The following is a 14275-nucleotide window of genomic DNA, read 5'->3' on the forward strand; positions in this document are numbered from 1 at the left end:
GCTATGCCTGCAAGTCCACAAAAAAAGTTACGCTCATTCACCATTCATGCCAAGAGGAACCTGACTGATACAGGGATGTAAAGATTGAAGGCACTTTAATAAATAAAAAAATATATACATGTTCATTTGTAATGGAAAAAACAGGTAAATGTAATGTAAATAACAAATTGTTTAAATGAATAAAGTCAAAGAAAAGTGAGACTTAGTTGAAAACTCCAGGGTCCACATACGCATAAGCCTGGAAGTCATACAGCTTATTCCCTTGGTCATCATAATGAAGCATGCGAAAGCATTTATCGCAGAACAGGCAAGGATCCATGGGAGCAAGGCGGTCATTAGTGGTGATCCACCTGGAGAAATTAAGCAAGAGAGAGTCACAGACAACCAGTAAGCACACTGTAAAATGTCAAATCCACCAGTGACATTGAACACGTTGGGATGTGGGCCTCACCGGCTGATGTACAGGTGACACACGCAGCACTTCCGTGTGATGACTCTGTGCTTGTGGACGAGCAGTGGGTACAGTGTCCTGTCTCTGCAATCATCTGCATGGATCAACCTGACAAGTATGGATCGAAATCCAGTTAAACAGTTGTCCAGTATAAAACGGTATTTCCATGCCTGAGTCTCAGGCTTAGGAAACATAAGTTCAATTTGACTTTCACCTTTTTTCGTGACTGCTCATAGAATGTCAAGGACACCAGATTTAGCATCCCTACTTCAATTCACTCATGAAATCTGCAACACGTGGCACATAATAGGGCAGCCGTGGCCCACTGGTTAGCACTCTGGAGGGTTGCCGGTTCGAGCCCCGACCAGTGGGCCGCGGCTGAAGTGCCCTTGAGCAAGGCACCTAACCCCTCACTGCTCCCCGAGCGCCGCCGTTGTAGCAGGCAGCTCACTGCGCCGGGATTAGTGTGTGCTTCACCTCACTGTGTGTACACTGTGTGCTGTTTGTGTTTCACTAATTCACCGATTGGGTTAAATGCAGAGACCAAATTTCCCTCACGGGATCAAAAAAGTATATATACTTACTTATACATATCTAGGAATGATTGTGGCTGTATTAAAGTGCATACCTTATGTCAGTGAGGACCATCACATGCTCACAGTCTCCTTGGTGGCAGTAAAAGTAGGGGTAACCAATCTTCATCCTGAGGTCATAGAAAGTGGTGTCCTCCATCTTGGCGGTTTTAAACTCCGGGTAGTCACGGGTCTTTGCCCACTCGCGTGTGGTCCTGACATATCAAGAACGCCCTATTAAAGACTGCTGTTTGACAGTAATATTTTTGAGCACAAAAACTTAACATTATGAAACCAAAATGGATGAAGGACTCTTAGCAATCAATTAAACAGTTGCTTATGCTGTGGAGATTTCTGTTGCAGTTCCACAGGAAGACTACTATGGGGTGACCACAGGCAAAAGCCACCAGGCCTGCCTTGTAGGTTTGACATTTTGTGTGTGGGAGGAAAAGGGTGGAGCATCTCCAAATCGATTCTACTAATGGCTCACAAGACTCAGGCAAAGTCATGCAATAGCAGTTCTACCGTGATGTGTGTAACACCTTGACAAAACAAATGGATGACATGGAAATATGCCTACAGGGACTGGTGTAATCGTTTAGTCACTTTAGAGCAGTCTTAAGAAATAATTAAAGATAAAGGCTTACTCGCTGATGTCCCGACATTCTGGGTATCTCATATCATTATAAAAGACTCCCTCAAAGTAGAAGAAAGCAGACTTGTAGTGATCCTATAAAAGGAGATGTTTTTGTTTAGTTTTCTGTGGACTGGTACAGAGTAACAACAAAATCCTACACAAGGAGGTCACAGTGGACACAACAAAGTTAGTAACCAGTCCTTGGCCATGCATAAACCCTTCTTCTTCCTCATCTGACCTTGCTAATGTACTGGGGTGTGGCATCAGGCGTATTGCTGAACTCCCCAAACACTTGGAGGTCACTGACACAGCAGATAGCATCCCTCAGCTCGGTCAGCTTCTGGCTTCCGAGCACCTGCAGGGTCTGATAGGCCCTGACATGTTTGAACTAAATCAAAGTAAATTCAAGTAAATTAAATCAGCATAAGAGGCTAAGTAAATAATTGTATTATTAGCTTTGAAAGATGAAGTGTCTTCATCTTTTCTCTCAAGGATCCAAAAAAACATAAGTGGCACATACTGTACCCTTTCAAATATAACAGGGTAGATGATGTTGAAACTCAGGACGATTTCTCCTGCTGGGACCACACTGGTAGAATCTTCTGGCATTAACCCCAAGTGTACACTTTCCTATGTGGTGGACAAAATATGTAAAAAGGGACACCATCGTATAATATCATAGCTTTAGGGTTCTGTAGGCTCCTGTGTCAGAGGTCACTTAACATGGATGTGTGTTACTATACAGCAACATTGCAGAATAGATTATGTTACATTACATCACATTCATGTCCAGATGTTTCATCAACTGAGAATTTATGGCTGACATGTTGACAATGGCATGATGGAAGTTTTTAAAGACCACTCATAAACTTTATACTTTACTTTTTAACACAGTAAAAAAGTAGTCTGTAGTCGGGTGTGGCCTGACAAAGTAGACTGGCTTTGCCAATCCTACATTTTGCTTTACAATATAATGATATGTGGGACTGAGTTCAAATACATCTGCATTCAGCTGAGCTGAAGATGCATGTTCATTGAAAAAATGTCCTGTGCAGCATTCACCATCTGACATAATCGAATACTAACCATTTCATTAGAGTAGTTGTCGTGTCTTCCGAGATTATCTCTAACAAGAGTCTCTTTGTAATCTTGTCGTTTTTTCCGAAGCCTGCAATCAAAAATGCAAAGTCTTCGTAACGTACACAGCAGACATCGAGTTGACTAATTTCTGCAACAGACACAAGATAAGTGAAGAAGGCGTTCTACACGTTACCGCAAACATGCAAGTTCAGGATCTGGTGGCACGACACTTGTGTCAACTGGCTGGTCATCATCAGAGTGACTCTTCAACGAATCTACACTGGATATGGAAACAGTGAAACTAAAATCAGTGTCGAATAACATATATAAAAGCAAAAAATTACACTTAGAACCAACATTAAGAAATCAAGTTTACTATTCTGCAACAGTAGCCTGTATTGTGGGTTCACAAACCTGCAGATATCTTTGAGCTCGTTCAGCGTCTCTGTGGGAATTTCTAAGAGCTCTGCAAATTGCGCATTTTCAATTTCTTCTGACTTTGTCTCGTAAGAATACAGATCGGGCGGCAGAGTTTCAAGCCACAAATTTCTAAATGACCCTATATGAATTATTTGAGAGTTTAAAGCATTAGATTCATATCTAGGAACATTTCCACCTAGCGTTTCATCTGCGTTGCTCTCCGCCATGTTTCTTCAAAAATCATCACTACGTCATCACAGTAGTGCTTCTGGGAAGTGTAGGTTAATTAATGCTTTGACGCAACCATGATTGCCACCACCCCAACCCATGATAGTCCGGTGGTAGCCTATACGGATCTTAATGAATGTGATGTTAACCGTGTAATAAACAATTAGCACGTAAACACGAGCAGGTAGTTTTACCTTATTTACTGCAGATGTGACGTCAACAATAGCCAATGCCAGTGTGTCTGGTGATCATGTTCATGTTGACTCGTGACATTGCATAAAATCAGTGAATATTCAATTCCTAAGCCTACTTCTTAAAAGCCTCTGCCTTCGCAGCTGGAGAAGTTGTCGTTCCCACGTGTTTGCAAGTGAGATAACACGATATGAGAATTTGCACATTTGATCAAAATTATTATTTATCAGAGATGGGGGACTGAGTCAGATGACTTGAGTTTTTTTAGGACTTTAGACTTGCTTGATCAACATGTATGAAAGACTTGACTTGACTTTGACTTGCTATTCATGACTTGAGACTTGACTTAGACTTGAGACAAATGACTTGAAATGACTTGACTTTTTATCTTTTCATAGATATTAAGGAGACAACTCTACGATTTTAGAAAATCTGCTTATGGCGGCCTTACATTGTACGATTTTGGCCTGTTTTCACAGTCGGCGACTAAATTTCCAAAGTCGGACAGAAATCATGGGAGTTATAGCCTACTGGAATCGCGGCGCGCTCCCGAACTAGATCGTTAAGTGTAAGGTGCGGTTTTAAGTCAGTCGGAGTCATAGTGGGGCTGTTAAGCTCTTAAAATAAAACAATCTTGCTTTTCATGAAAGAATCATGAAACTTTCAGGGTTTGTTCTTGATGACCTAAGCTTTAAATTAAGATCTGGAGGCATTCTCAGTTTGACCTCTGTAATATGTTGTGACACTACAGGTGAATGGGGTAAAAAAATTAAATAATAGATATCACCATGGAACTTTATCAGTTGATTACTCATGTCAAGCTAAGAAAAAAATGTATTGAAAGTTGTTTATATGTTAATGTTTAAATATGCAAATTAGGCCTTATCTCATTAAAAATGCGCTAGGTCATATGGCTTGGGAGGTATTGAAAAAAAGGAGTCTGTTTCTTATGAAATAATGTATTTTCTTTAAAACATTCATATAAAATACAGCGTGCATAAAGTCGCTATAAAAAGAGGTGTGTCTGATGAGTCCCATATAGGATAACTATTCTGCATTGGTTTGTAGTCTCTAGGTCACATGACTTGGGAGGTATTGAAAAAAAGGAGAACATTCCTTATGGGAAATAATGTATTTTCTTTAAAATATTCATATAAAATACAGTGTGCATACAGTGACCATAAAAAGAGGTGTGTCTGATGAGTCCCATATAGGATAACTATTCTGCATTGGTTTGGAGTCACTAGGTCACATGGCTTGGGAGGTATTGAAAAAAGGAGACTGTTTCTTATATGAAATAATGTATTTTCTTTAAAATATTCATATAAAATACAGTGTGCATACAGTGACCATAAAAAGAGGTGTGTCTGATGAGTCCCATATAGGATAACTATTCTGCATTGGTTTGGAGTCACTAGGTCATGGCTTGGGAGGTATTGTGTCCAGGAAAACGAATGAAGTTACGTGGCCAAACTTAGTGACAACACGCATACCCGGCTGAGCTGTTATGTAGTCTATATTTAAACTTATTTATTAATTTTCTATATGTTTTTCATTTTTTGTACTTGTTTTAATTATATATTTAATGTGTCTGAGATGTTGTTTGTTCATCTGTCTGGTGAGCCAAAGACAAATGTCCACTACGGTGTAGGCTAGCTAGATTAAAGATGTATTTTATTCTATTCTAATCCACCATGCGTAATTGCATCAATCACCTGGTATGGGAACTCCACAGTTAGAGATTGTAGTACTCTGCAGAGAGTAGTGCGCTCAGCTGAACGTACTATAAGAACTCAACTCCCTGCTCTACAAGATATCTATTCCAGAAGAGTACTCCTAAGAGCCCAAAAGATTCTGAAGGACTCTTCTCATCCTAACAATGGATTATTCCTACCGCTGAAATCAAGAAGACGCCTATGTAGTCACAAAGCCAGAACTGAGAGACTCAGGAGAAGTTTTTATCCCCAGGCCATCCGAACTCTGAACTCACACTATACTGACTTTGCACACATTCACTCCTCAGCACTCTCAAACATTTCCCAACTCTGAACTCACACTATACTGACTTTGCACTCATTCACTCCTCAGCACTCATGACCCCCCCCCCCCCCCACACACACACACACACACCCACACACACCTACAAGACTTTTAGCACTTTTACACTTTTACATCCCTCTCCCTATGCTACAGACCTTTTATTTATTTTCTTATTTCATCACACGTCAAACACACACACACACACACACACACACACACACACACACACACACACACACATATCTGACTTTCTCCAACTTTTGCACACTTTTTATTTATTATTTTTGATTTCTCCTCCATCTACCCATGTCCTTGATTGCCTAGCCTTTCTTGGTAAGGGAGTTTTTCCTTGCCCCTGTTGCTCTTGGGTGCTCCTTGTTGGTGCCCCCCACCCAATCCCAATCCTCCCCCACCTTTTTTATGCAGCCCTTGCCACTTAATCTACTAAACCCCTCTTCTACTGCACTTTTTACCCCCCCCCCCATTAATGCACAAATAGGCTGACACCAGACATAATTTCACTGCATTTCTTACTTCCAGTAACTATATGCATGTGACAATAAACTTCCTTGTATCCTTGTATCCTTGTAATGTAGGAATGGAGAATGCTTTTCAAGTAGCCTATATTTAGGATTTAGCTGAAAAACTAGCGTTCTTGAAAAACTCGTTTGGAAAAGAATGGATAGGCTATCATGTGATGCCGTAGTCTTATCGCCCTCTCACGGTGAATTGCACGGATGAATATTACATGATTTTGTGCTTCTTTGTCAATCGGACCTTCGTCAAAATTAAACAAAATTGTGTGACAAGTGTAAAAATAGCGGCCTGGTTGAACATGCACTGAAATAACCGAACATAGGCCTAATTGAACATAACCTGAACAAAACCTACCCCTACCAGGTTAACCCTTAACCCTTAAAGGTGTAGGTTTGTGAATGTTAATTTCCCAACATTCCCGTCACAACGGTGTGATGGGAATGTTGTGAATGAACGTTCTAAAGAATATCTGGGTTCATTGAATTCAACATAGAATTTTAGAACCTTCAATTGTTGCAAAAACTTACACCTTTAAGGGTTAAGTTCAGAGCCTATGTTACCATAGTTACTTACATAGCCTGATTATTTTTGAGCGTTCTGGAACTAAAATCCCAGGTTTACCGCTAACTCTGGGTTAACATACCAGTAAACAAACAGTAAACCTGCTTTCTGGAACAGCCTACCCCCCGGGCAGCATCTGTGGGTGGGCGGTTGCCCAGGGTGTCATAGGCTACAAGTTAGGACCATGAATCTGGACACGGTGGTATGTGAAAGGCGTGCCAATGATGTTTTTTTTCGTCTGCACTTTAAGCATTAAAAGGATTTTTCAACTGAAAATAACATTGGACAAGGGCAGTGGGCCTGCATATCTTGTTGGAGAGCGTGTAGCAGCTGCTAAAGTAGGCTGACAATGGCTAAAGTGGAAATTGCAAGTTCTGAAACAAAGGTGAGTTTATTTTGTATTTCAGTAGGTATAGGCAGGCCATGCTTGTTCTTTTTTTGGTGTCGGGAATGTAGAGCAGCAAATCTACAAACATCTGATATTTTTCTTACAGTTGTTGGGTTTACCAGATATCCGCATGATATTAACCATATGAGAATGACTTTGAATGAGCTTGCAATTTCTATTAATTTCCCCCATATTACGCTTGGTCGTGGTGCCATCAGGAGGATACCTTTAAAGGTAAATTTACCTCCATGAAGCTGGCCCACCCATGCCACCCAAACCATAATTCGTTTGTCCTAGGCTACGTGCAAACAAATCAGCACAAACGTACCACGAACGAATAGCAATGATATTAACATTGTTTGGATGACATGGGCGACCAGCTTCATGGAGGTCATACAAATGTGTGGCTTGTTTTGTCTTTCAGGATGAAAATGCCTTTGTGAGCATCGTCAAGTAAGTCTATTAACACCTAAGTTATCTTGTTTGTGCTGTCAGTACAGGGGAAACCTGCTTATTTTGATTAATTAAATAACATGAATCACGTTGGCCTACATGATCTGTATGTCAGCCTTTCCTGACTTTGTCTCTTTGCTGAAGCACATGGACATGTGGACAATGTCAAGTTGAACAAGTTGAGCATTTGTTTTTATTATTTGCTCACAGGTTGACTGTATTGCTCAACAAATGTAAATATAGCTCAGTTTTTTTCTTGGGGACAAATACATCCAAAATAAAGCTAAAATGCTTAAAAGTGCAGTCATATGAGCTTATTGTGCAGTCATATTTCTATTTTGTAGCTGTTGTGAAATTGCTGATAATTTTTAAGGTGGTTTGCATGATCAGCAGCTCAAAATCCATGAAATACACCTAAAAGTCTGATTTAAAGCTTGCTTTGGGGGCACTACTTAAAATATGAATGGCATTCCTCCAAACAGACCAAAAGGTACATAATATGAAAATTCCATTACAAGGATACAAGGATACAAGGAAGTTTATTGTCACATGCATATAGTTACTGGAAGTAAGAAATGCAGTGAAATTATGTCTGGTGTCAGCCTATTTGTGCATTAATGGGGGGGGTAAAAAAGTGCAATAGAAGAGGGGTTTAGTAGATTAAGTGGCAAGGGCTGCATAAAAAAGGTGGGGGAGGATTGGGATTGGGTGGGGGGCACCAACAAGGAGCACCCAAGAGCAACAGGGGCAAGGAAAAACTCCCTTACCAAGGATGAATTAAGGTGATGTATAGCAGCCTAAAAATGTAAGAAAATAGCTTGCTTTATCAGCAGTATAGTCGAAATAGGTATGTTCTCCAAAATAAATTAGATTCAACTTTATTGTCATGCAAGCATTGCTTGCCCTGGATGGCCTCGATGGAGGGGAGTGAGGTTATCTGACTTGGTTGGTTCCTGTCATATTTTGTTGTGTTGAATGTATGGATTCGTATCTGATGCTTGAACCTCTTTTACATAGGCCAACCCAGATGGACCTTGAGGTGGCACTAAATGAGAGTTTTTTGGCGCTGAATCTCTTTCTGAACAACAAGTTTTTAGAGGCGCTTGATATTCTCAGACCATGGTATGTGGACACCATACAAGTAGAACATGATTCTTATACTTACTCAATTCTCCAACCCAATTCAGTCACCATGTAAGCATAATCTAAAAAAAAAAAACAATGCTACATAGCATGCCTAGTACTTGCTATAATGTATGGTGTTCCCCCATGCAGGAGGAATGACAGCATGTATCATGCAATGGGATATAGCAGCATCCTGGCTATGCAGGCTGGGATGACCTTTGAACCAAAGGATATGGAGATGGCTGTTGCAGCACTTCAGGACGCCCTTGTCACATGCCAAAGGTACTCCCAGGTCTTCAATGCCTGCATGTCTCCTGTTAAGGGCCGAGGACCAAGAATGTTTACTATAACAATAACGGTAAAAAAAATATCGAATGACCACGTCCACACATCAACTATAACGATAATGGCATGATGAACTATATGGTTTCAGAGAGATTTTGAGAATGATAAAAAGCTGACAGCCAATCAGAATCTATTACATTTTAGCCATCACATTCATCCACACGAGGAGAGACTTTCCTTATCGTTGGTCATTGTGGATGCTTTTATCGTATAGTTCTAGTTATCTTTATAGTTATCATTTTGGTGTGAACAGCCCTTTAGTTTGTGTACGCCACAGTGTGTCATGCTTGCTGTCTTTCCCTTCATATGTCAGGTTCAGAAGAAGGATGACTTTTCTAAAGGCTATTTCAAACATGGTCTCCGGACAGGTCCCACAGCAGATGACCGAAGGTCTTTTGCACCGTCACTACTTGTATGGTCATTATCTGCTGTTGTTTCTTCTGTAGTTTTCCCATCCTAAACCTAATGTCTCTACTCTGTAGAAGAGATGCATGCTGAACTGTGCTATGCTGAGGTTCTACTCCAAAGAGCTGCATTAACCTTTTTAGAGGTACAGCACTACAAACTCCTATTAAGCACAGGGCTGCACTGTTTAGCAGTCTCTTAAATTCTCAATTTTTGTTTGATTGATTTTTATGTGATTTATTACTACATCAGAGGGATTCAGTGCAATGTCAAATAATTGCTCGTTTTGTACCCCATAAGGATGAGAGTTTGATTGGCTTCATTAAAGGAGGAGTGAAAATTCGAACGAGCTATCAGATATTCAAGTGAGTGATTTTCATTTTTACCTCATCTTTGATACCCTGATTTAACTGAACTACATTAATGCTACCCATATTGATACTTAACTCAAACATAGCATCATAGCATAATGCTGGTACTAGTTTGTCATTCGAATTTCATTTTTATGGCAAGAATATGACACGTTTTTTTTATTCTCTCTACCAGACAATGTCAGGAAGTGTTAAACCAGTCCCAGAACCTGGATGAAGAAAGTAACACTTTCAAGAATTTTGCTGGTGGAGTCAACATGGGCATAGGCTCTTTTAACTTGGTATGATGATGGTTTTATATGTGTGCAACGTCCGTACGTGTTTGTCCGCACATGTGTAGCTCATGAGTCTCTTTTTTTCAGATGCTGTCCCTTTTTCCTGCCAGAGTCCTTAGATTACTGGAATTCCTGGGCTTTGCTGGTGATAGAGTGAGTATTGGTATAGTAGAGTCAATTATGTATATAACATTTTAATTTGCTGTGACTCCTTTACCATGTCCTTTACCATGTATGTTCTGTTCTGTAGTTAACACCTCCACTTGCATGAATAGCTGTTTACAGTAAAAAGTCAAAACCTTCCTTCATGTTAACATGTGTAATCCTGTCCTCCACCAGGAAGTGGGGCTATCTCAGCTACACCAAGGTGCAGCCAGCAATACCCTACGCTCCATCCTTAGCACGCTCACTCTTCTCATGTTTCACACCTACATCTCAGTCATACTGGGTGAGTTGTGAGGTGTGTGTGTGTGTGTGTGTCCGAGATAAGATGTTTTTTTAAACAAAGCACATAGTCTCATCAGGCCTTACAGGGAGGCTCCACCGGCTCCACAACTGAAGCACTCTGTTCGCGTAGCGTAAAAATACTTTTAGAAGGCTGGTCTACATTTTTTTAAATGTACACACCACTATCACATCTGCTGTAGCCAGTTCCATTGATTATAGTGGAAGCTATAACGCAACGCAAGCGGAACGCTTCAGTTACGTGCCTGGTGTAGCCTCCCTGTTAGTTGCACATTTCCATGAGGTAGGCGACATAGCTTAGAGGTTTTGATGTTTGGCAGTGGGTGTGTTCAGAAACTGATTGTTACTGACCTCCAATTGGCAGGCCTACCTAGTAAAATGTTTCTCTGTCTCAACTAATTGATAGCCTATGTGGTGCATGTGATGAGATCTGCACCCTTCAAGTCCTGTAAGCCAGAATCGTACAGGTTAGAGAACTATTCCTGAAAATGTGTGGAAATACTGTGGTACTTAATTGTGGAGTTAGACCAGGGGTGTGCAAACTTTTTGGCTCGAAGGCCATATTGGGTTTTAAAAATTGACAGACCGGCTGGCCCACTAGTAGATGAGGCAAAAAGTTTAATTTAGTTTAATTTTAGTTGTGGCAATTCAAAGGACAGATCTCAAGTGTTCCTCAGTGAGCTTGTCTCTGTGGCGTGCTTTTTGACCAATAAATGATTTTTTTGAAAAAAAAAATAGCAAAATAAGCCTATTTTGTGAACGGGCTGCATGTGTTAAATATATTTGTTTTTAAAGAGGGGGGGTGCTTTTGAATTATTTTTGTAATATAGTTCAAAAGTGTATAAAATGTACTTCCAATCTCGCATACACTGGCATGCAAGGCCATGTATGCATGAGATGTTTGGCTTATGGATCTTGGAGCATTGAAGTGTATGTGGTTACTCCCTCCAGTGGTTAGATTATGTAATACAGAGGTTGTTCTGGAAAAAAACAATACTGGTATTGTTTTTCTAGGGACTGGTGAGTGTAATCTTGCTGAGGCTGAAACCCTGCTGGTGCCATATGTTGAAAAGTTTCCCAATGTAAGCAATTTTCCTACATTTCTTTCTACAACAAGAGGTCCAAACATCCTTCAATATTCTAATATGTGTAGTTTTGTTTCCTCCATTAGGGTGCGCTCATGCTTTTCTACACTGCCAGAATTGCAGTGCTAAAAGGGAACTTTGAATTGGTGAGTGCTCTTGCTAGTCTGCATTACATGAGGTACAGGGAAGTATATTTTAGTTTCCTGTATGAAATGCAATTGATAAACAACAACATGCTTATGATAAACAAAAATGCTTATTTTCTGTATGCTTCTGTATCGCAGGCCCAGCAGAAGCTTCTGGAGTGCATTGCTGCCCAACAGGAATGGCACCAAGTCCACCACTTGTGTTACTGGGAGCTGATGTGGTCCTATTCATACCAACAGAACTGGTTGGAGGCCTATCGCTATGCAGACTTACTCTGTAAAGAGAGCAAGTGGTCCCAGGTACAGGGTGTAGCTGTGAACTTAAATCCTGTTTGCTGTCACCATTCTTCATCTTCTTCATCTTCATCAACAATTATACAACCTATCACCCCCATGTTTCTATTTATGTGTATTTTTCTGTTCTGAACAATGCGATCCATCCCAGTCATCTTAGCATTTCACTTCATATTCATATGTGTGGTCTTCAGGCCATCTACGTGTTTCAGAAAGCCTCCATTCTGAGCATGATGCCACAGGAGGAAGTGAGTAAAACTGGAGAGAAGGTTGAGGACCTGTTCAGGTGAGCAGCAGGAAGGACCGTTGGGGAGGTGGAGTTGCACTCTTCTTGCTCACGCTGAGAAGAGTAATCGACAAAAATATCAATACTGAATGTTGAGATTTTCATTCCTATGTATATAGGGGAGAGAAGTTGGTTTGCAAGCACTTTGCCAGACACATTTTTAAAAAGAACAGTTTGACAGTCTGACTAAGTTGTTTTCATTATCCTTTGGTGTTTGTTTAGAGTGCATATTAATTACTACTATTTCTCTTTGTTCTTATTCTTTAGACAAGTGGACAGCCTGAGACTGAAATTTGCCGGGAAGTCTGTCCCTACTGAGAAGTTTGCAGCACGGAAAGCAATACGCTACAGAGATCCTAAGCCAACTAAATTGGTCATCCCCGCTCTGGTTAGCACAGTCTATCCACCTTATGCACTCCACCACTTTTTACAACAGCATGAATATGGGAATACAAATCTGTGTACAACCCTATCCTCTGTCTTATTCAGGAAATGATGTACGTGTGGAATGGCTTTACTATTGTGGGCAAGAGGCCTGAACTAACAGAGAGCATCCTCAGCACCATAAAGAAAGCAGAGGAGCAACTGACCAGTGACCCAAGTGAGTTGACGACGCTCCCTTGTGGTGTTGACATTGGCGTGATGCATCTCATGAACACATACCAGTTGACTCAACTGACTAACAAATGAGGTGTTCTCTGTGATATACCCCTCTCCATCAGAGCCATCAGAGTACCTTGCTGATGACCAGTGTGTGGTGCAGATGCTGAAGGGCCTGTGTCTGAGGCATCTCGGCCGCCTGCCTGAGGCCGAGAGCTGTTTCACTCACATCATCTCAAAGTGAGGGCAGAAATAAGCACACAAGATGCCATGAAAAATCACTTACTTGGTGTCCAATATTTTCATTTTCATTTCATCAAGAGTCAGCAATAGAAATACTTTGAAGCTGACCTTGAGTACTCTATATTCTAACCCCACAGTGAGAAGAATATTAAATATGATGACTATCTGGTGCCATTCACCATGTATGAATTGGGCCTCCTCTACAACCAGCAAGGAGACACTAAGAAAGCCATGACATACATTGAAAATGCCAAGTGAGTGTTTCTTTTGACAAATTAATGTTTTATTCAAAAAAGTGATTTGAGTTAGTTAATTCCCCAATGGTTGTCTACATGAGACGACCCAGACCAAGTATATACAGCAAATGTAGATATTTTGACATGGCATGCTTAAAGATGCCCCCCCCCCCCCCCCCCCAGACACACACACACACACACACACACACACACACACACACACACACAAACTCCTGTCCATCCTTTTGTTTTGTTTTGGGGGACAGGCTGCCTGTGCGGAAGACCGTTTTCTCATTTTTTTCCCTTAGTGTACTCACAGAATGGACAGCTAGTGTATTGTGAGGAGATATTGCTGAATATGACAAATGTTACATATTACAAATCACTTACAGTTCCTTTTAAGTCCTCAAGAAAAACTAACTGACTAAGAATAAAATATATAAAAATGGCTCCCACATCTATTATATTGCAGGCTGAACTACAAGGATTACTCAATGGAATCAAGGCTGCACTTCCGCTGTCATGCAGCACTTGCTAATATGGGCCATGCTGTGGAAGGTGCCATCCAGCAGTAGAATGTGAGCCTACCTGTACAATCCCAGTGTGCCCTTAATAGGTCCTATGATTAATATGCTCCTATATTTACAGCACAGTGCACATTAATTAAACAGAAATTCCATTTGATACAATGTTCAGTGTCTGTTTCTTGCACTTTGGTACTTTTTTAAATTGTATTTTATTTTTTGGTCCTTTCATATGCCATTCAGAATTGCAGCTCTGAGTCCTTCACAGGCCATTTTAGGGCTGGTAAATGGTCCATAGTCTATGACTAGGCCTACA

General features: G+C 40.7%; 2 protein-coding genes across 4 annotated transcripts; one reads left to right on the forward strand and one right to left on the reverse strand.

The window, feature by feature from the left end:
• Window positions 1-78: 78 nt before the first annotated feature.
• Window positions 79-3423, reverse strand: snapc3 (small nuclear RNA activating complex, polypeptide 3). Its single transcript, XM_042109994.1, has 9 exons — window positions 3155-3423; window positions 2934-3020; window positions 2747-2828; window positions 2186-2290; window positions 1899-2048; window positions 1671-1753; window positions 1080-1238; window positions 452-559; window positions 79-350 (listed from the first exon to the last, which is right to left on the reverse strand). The coding sequence occupies exons 1-9, from the start codon at window positions 3385-3387 to the stop codon at window positions 203-205; spliced, it is 1155 nt and encodes a 384-aa protein (XP_041965928.1). The 5' UTR covers window positions 3388-3423; the 3' UTR covers window positions 79-202.
• A 3276-nt stretch (window positions 3424-6699) lies between these two features.
• Window positions 6700-14119, forward strand: LOC121714875 (tetratricopeptide repeat protein 39B-like). 3 transcript variants are annotated; one of them, XM_042100035.1, is made up of 20 exons: window positions 6700-7103; window positions 7213-7340; window positions 7531-7559; window positions 8577-8753; window positions 8835-8966; window positions 9343-9419; window positions 9512-9579; window positions 9735-9799; window positions 9981-10086; window positions 10168-10233; window positions 10420-10528; window positions 11560-11627; window positions 11717-11776; window positions 11915-12076; window positions 12265-12356; window positions 12624-12744; window positions 12846-12957; window positions 13079-13196; window positions 13337-13453; window positions 13908-14119. In XM_042100035.1, the coding sequence occupies exons 2-20, from the start codon at window positions 7251-7253 to the stop codon at window positions 14008-14010; spliced, it is 1872 nt and encodes a 623-aa protein (XP_041955969.1). In that variant the 5' UTR covers window positions 6700-7103; window positions 7213-7250; the 3' UTR covers window positions 14011-14119. The 3 variants fall into 3 exon arrangements, with proteins under 3 accessions (XP_041955969.1, XP_041955990.1, XP_041955979.1); XM_042100056.1 differs by having other exon boundaries at window positions 8577-8681; XM_042100045.1 differs by lacking the exon at window positions 7213-7340.
• Window positions 14120-14275: the final 156 nt, after the last annotated feature.

Source organism: Alosa sapidissima, chromosome 1 (assembly GCF_018492685.1).
Source record: "Alosa sapidissima isolate fAloSap1 chromosome 1, fAloSap1.pri, whole genome shotgun sequence".
NCBI classification, from domain to species: Eukaryota; Metazoa; Chordata; class Actinopteri; order Clupeiformes; family Clupeidae; genus Alosa; species Alosa sapidissima.